The sequence below is a fragment of the Nicotiana sylvestris genome, chromosome 6 (assembly GCF_000393655.2).
Source record: "Nicotiana sylvestris chromosome 6, ASM39365v2, whole genome shotgun sequence".
In the NCBI taxonomy this organism is placed as follows: domain Eukaryota; kingdom Viridiplantae; phylum Streptophyta; class Magnoliopsida; order Solanales; family Solanaceae; genus Nicotiana; species Nicotiana sylvestris.
The window spans coordinates 147,857,520-147,862,512 of NC_091062.1; the positions used below are offsets into that span (position 1 = coordinate 147,857,520).

Consider the following 4,993-nt stretch of genomic DNA (forward strand, 5'->3'; position numbering starts at 1 on the left):
AACTGAAGCGGGTTCGACCGTATATTCCAAATAGGGTTTCGTTATGGCTCTGTTTTGCTCACCCTGTAATAAAACTTTAACTTCAATTTCCTCTTCGTTCACATCATCTGCAATTCCAAAAGCTTTCAAATCCCCATTTCCTCCGATTTTCAGTTCGGAAAGGGTTTCAAATTTTACACCGCGCATTTCGATTGACCTGTCTCGGAAGAAACCTTATATACCCAAGTGCTCGGATTCTTCAGTTGAGCCAGATAATAATACAAATTCTACGACAATTATTTTCCTGAAAGGTATGCTGAGAAATTTCCCTTCAATCAATTTTATCTATAGAGTTCTCATTACAATAGCTTAGTCCAATAAGGATCATTATTAGTGCATTAAGGGAGCAGTAAACCTTACATTTTCCGGTAGTTGGGAAAATATGGAGTCGGGGGATATAGTGAATGAATGCTTCAATATTTTGTCAATTCAGTACCATCATTTCCAATCCTGCTATTTAGTTAGTGGTATGTGAAAAGAACCCTTCAATTGTCTTTAGAGTCGAATAATGGCAGCTCATACAAGGAGAGAAAACTTGGTCATATCTTTAGAGTGTCTCGACGATTTTCATATAATTTGTTCGAGTAGTATAGCAATGAAGCTTAAAAAGGACGTTATATTGAGCTGCATAAAGGCTACACACATGCAAATAAATGTTATTGAGGAGAGCTGTATGTCCGGTGAAGGTTGTTAAAATTGTTATTATTATCTTATACTCTGAATAGGTTCGAGCCGTGGAAACAGCCTCTTGTAGAAATACAGGCTAAGGCTGCGTACAATAGACACTTGTGGTCCGGCTACTTCTCCCGACCCCGCGCATAGCGGGATCTTAGTACAGCGGGCTACCCTTATCTTATACTCTGAGAACCTCCAAGCTCTTATTGACTGAAAGATATGAAGATTCTGATGTATCAGTTAAGTGCTTAGTAGTCTTCTCCTTGTGAAACTATGGTCTGAGCAGTCACCAGCAAATAGGTCAAGAACTTATAAAAAAAACTTTCTGTTTATCCAAGCCTTTGATGACGATACTCTTCCTCCTTGTTTGGGTGTTACATCCAAAAATTTGATTGATGCAGGACTAGCAAAATCTACAGCAGAGGGAAGATTGAAGGTGGTATTTTCACAATTTGGAGATGTCAGCCGAGGTGCATATATTTTACCATGGAATTTCTATGTACACTTTTATCTTTGCATTTTTCTTGGTAAATATCATACGCGACAACATTTCTGGTGGATAGTTATTACTTATTCGTGTTAAGAAGCTCATACTTTTCCTCCCTATGTTGCACAGCCAAATTATAGCTATTGATAAGAAAACTAAGCAACTGTTGGGATTTGCATTATTCATTCTAAGAATATTGTACTTTGTGTTCCTTGTGTTGCAGTCAAAATCATAACAGATAAGATAAGTAAGCAACCGTTGGGGTTTGCATATATCTGGTTTTCCGATAAAGAATCTGCACAATCTGCTGTCCAAGAGATGAATGGAAAGGTAAAATACAGATGCATTATCTCCTGATTTGGATCCATTTGCACATCAACATCTGAGAATTTCCTTTGCTGTCAAGTTCTTAGATGGCAGGTTTGTACAGGTTCAGATAGCAAAGCCTGAATCTTGCAAGCCAAATGTCAGGACAGCAACTTACAAATTCTAGGCAACCCTGATCTGCTTCTGGCGAGCATTAATAGCCCATTTAAGGTTACCAAATTAAGGATATCCGGACATGAACGAATCCACGATTCAGGAGCACTCGAGCAAACCTTGTAGACAGCCGCAAGGACCTATCTGATGCTAATGATATCTGAATCTGGCTACTATTGCTCCTTTGTTGATATAACTTGAGGTCGTTTGTGCATAAGGCTGTATTGTGGTCCGGGCCCGGGCCTAAATGGGCCAAACGGGCCTGGGCTTAGTCGGGCCGGGTTGAGGCGGTCCCGGGCCTAACGGGCCAAATGAGTAGAACCGGCCCACTGCGGTCCTAAGCCCACATGGTCCCGGGCTAAATGGGCCGGCCCGCGGGCCTAAACGGACTTTTTCGTTCCGGGCTATTTTTTTTATCTAAGGCAATTTCTTGTAAACTATATATGTATATACTAATATAAATTGCTTATATATAGCTATATAAATATATATAGTATATATAGTATGTATATATAATTATATATTGCCTTATATAATATATAGTTTATATATATTATATATATATATATATATATATATATATACTATATCAAATTTAAACACAAAATAAATTGCAAAGAAATATTCAAGGGAATGTCTTATAATTTTTATTATTACGACATTAACAAAAAATGGCAATATCTTTCTTAGTCTTCCTCCCCCCAATGGAATGAGCACAACAAGGTACTAATACCACCATTAAAAGGAAAAAAACTAAGGAAGATGTGCCAAAATACAAGTTACATATTAGTCTATGTATTATTTCTAACAAATCTCATAAATCCTTCAAGGTCCGGAGGAATTTCCGTTGGTGGTGGAAAAGAAGCTTGTCCATCACCACTTCCGGGCGAAGCAGCATCCTGCGCAAGTTCCGCTAGCATTTCTTCATAAGCTTCGTCTATCTCCGGTTGTGATTCTGCAAGTCCAAAAAATCAAGGGTTATCACTATCAAGAATAATAGGCAAAATTGACGGGTAACATTGACTATCAAGAATAATAGGCAAAATTGACTATCGGAAAATTGAAAACAAGGGTTATCACTATCAAGAATAATAGGTAGAGGAGGATGGGTAACAGGTCTGGATCGGGGAACCGGGGGAAGAGTAGTAGCTTAGCGAATAGATTTACCAATTTTAAATTTTTCCTTACCCTTACCACCAAATGTTTTTTTCAAAGAAAAGTCCATATTAATTATAATTATACTAAATAAAACAAACAAAACTATAATATTAAAACTTAAGAGTTGGAACGAGTTTATCGAATTGATGAACAACTTCTTGAAAATTGAATATCGTTGAAGACTTGAATACTTCAATCACCAACTTCATAATTTTTCACGAAATTGCAATAATAAAGTAAGCAATTATAGAAGAAAATTAGAGAGAGATTCAGAGAGATTGATGAATTTGTGAGTAAAAATGAAAGAATGAGGGGTATTTATAGTTGAGAATAGGGAAAAAGTATAATTATAAAAAGTTTGGGGGCCAAATGACTATTTTTTAAAGTTCCAAACGGCTGAAAATTGAAGGCCAACAGCTAGATTTTAAAAATCTGACCGTTGGCCATTTTTTTAAAAAAAAATTTTAAATTGGGGCCCGTTTGGCCCGGTTGAACCGGTCTGCCGGTCCCGGTTCACGGGCTATTTGGTCAGTACCGGCCCGATATGGGCTTTTGCACCACTAGAGACCGGCCCGTTTGAACCGGCCCATTTGGCCCGTTTGGCACGCAGACCCGGGCCGGGGCCGGCCCACAATACACCCTTATTTGTGCATGTGTTTACTCTGTATCTGCCGTATCTTTTGGCAATTTTTAAGGGACTACGTTTTGTTTTTTGTTTTTTTTTTTGGGGGGGAGGGAAGGGGAGGGTGGGGGAAGCTAGTTCAGAACTCTTGCACGTCATGACTAGTCACTTTTCCAGAATGATGGAGTTAAGCAAGTCATTTTATATATTTTCATGCCCAACATTTTATTTTCTTTCGCGGAAACAGAGTCAATAAACTTGTCAATGGGTGATTTACCACATCTGACCATTAACAGAAATGAAGAAAAACAGACAAGATAGATGGATAACTTTAAAGCACTGTAAATGGTTTAATCGGTAAAGGTGTGTGTACAAGTACAACACAACAGATAAAATAGGATAATCTGATTTTGTATTTCGTAAATCTTCATATGCACTAATCCACAAATGTAACAATGTGACGATAAAAAAAAGGGATAAAAAAATGTTTTAGATGACGTTATGTAGTTAAGATTGACCATGTAAGTCTAAGTATGTACGAAAAATAAAGGAGAGGAAAGAGGAGAGCTTGTATTGATTTGGTTGTGAGCAACATACAAGAGGTTAGTTATATAGAAGTTTAGACTACCAGAAATGAGCGATGCTCCTAAAAGAATGCTAAATGGATTGATTTCTCAAGACATAGTATCTAATCGTAGTGTACCAAATTAGTCTCTTTTATATACTTCGACACCCAACATTTTATTTTTTAACTACTCCCCATTTATTTAAATCTATTTTCTTTTTGGTTCGTTCCAAAAAGAATGACTTCATTTTTTAATTTGGAAATAATTTAGCTTAAACTCCCAATGAGTAGCTTCTATAACCACACAAATACTTTAGACTCATTTTTTTTTAGGATCACAGATTCTAAAAATATTTATTTCTTCTTCTTCACTTCTTTTCGACTCTTCTCTGGTTTCCACGTGTTGATTATGGCCAGACCCTTTGTCTTTCCTTTCTTCTTCACCTTCGAGTGATTTTATTTTGTGTGTGAGGTCTCTCTTTATACCCATATATGTCTCGAGATAAAAACAAAAAGAGCTCACACAACTAATATCTTCTTTCACCTTCTCACTCTCTCGAGTGCTTCTTCTACCTCTTTCCCTTTTTCCAGTGTTTTCTACTGGACTTTTTCTGTTATTTGCTTTTCCTGTTCTTTTTTAATGTTATCGCTACGGAGAAATGGACTTGCTAAATTGGCTGATTCCTTTATCTTATGTAGGAGTGTACCAAAATAGCAACGAAAGATACTGCGAGATATGCCACCAGCTTTTCTAATCGTAGTGTACCAAAATAGCAACGCAAATCCAAACCAGGGCCGACAAAAGGGACACACTTCTTTACCATTTTTCTCTAATTTAAAGAAGTCGTCCAAGTTTCCGCCACGTGTCTTTTCTCCTTGATTACTACTCCTAGTAGCTCGTAATAATTGAAATAATTGTTACATATGTTGTTACATTCTGTGTTCATCTCCAATAGAATAAAAAAAA

The 4,993-nt window shown here is 37.1% G+C and overlaps 1 protein-coding gene across 2 annotated transcripts; it reads left to right on the forward strand.

Moving 5' to 3' along the window:
* On the forward strand, positions 1-2,150 carry LOC104245721 (organelle RRM domain-containing protein 6, chloroplastic). 2 transcript variants are annotated; one of them, XM_009801380.2, is made up of 4 exons: positions 1-290; positions 1,116-1,184; positions 1,425-1,531; positions 1,608-2,150. In XM_009801380.2, exons 1-4 carry the CDS (start codon positions 44-46, stop codon positions 1,692-1,694), a joined length of 510 nt encoding a protein of 169 aa, XP_009799682.1. In that variant the 5' UTR covers positions 1-43; the 3' UTR covers positions 1,695-2,150. The 2 variants fall into 2 exon arrangements, with proteins under 2 accessions (XP_009799682.1, XP_009799683.1); XM_009801381.2 differs by having other exon boundaries at positions 1,615-2,150.
* Positions 2,151-4,993: the final 2,843 nt, after the last annotated feature.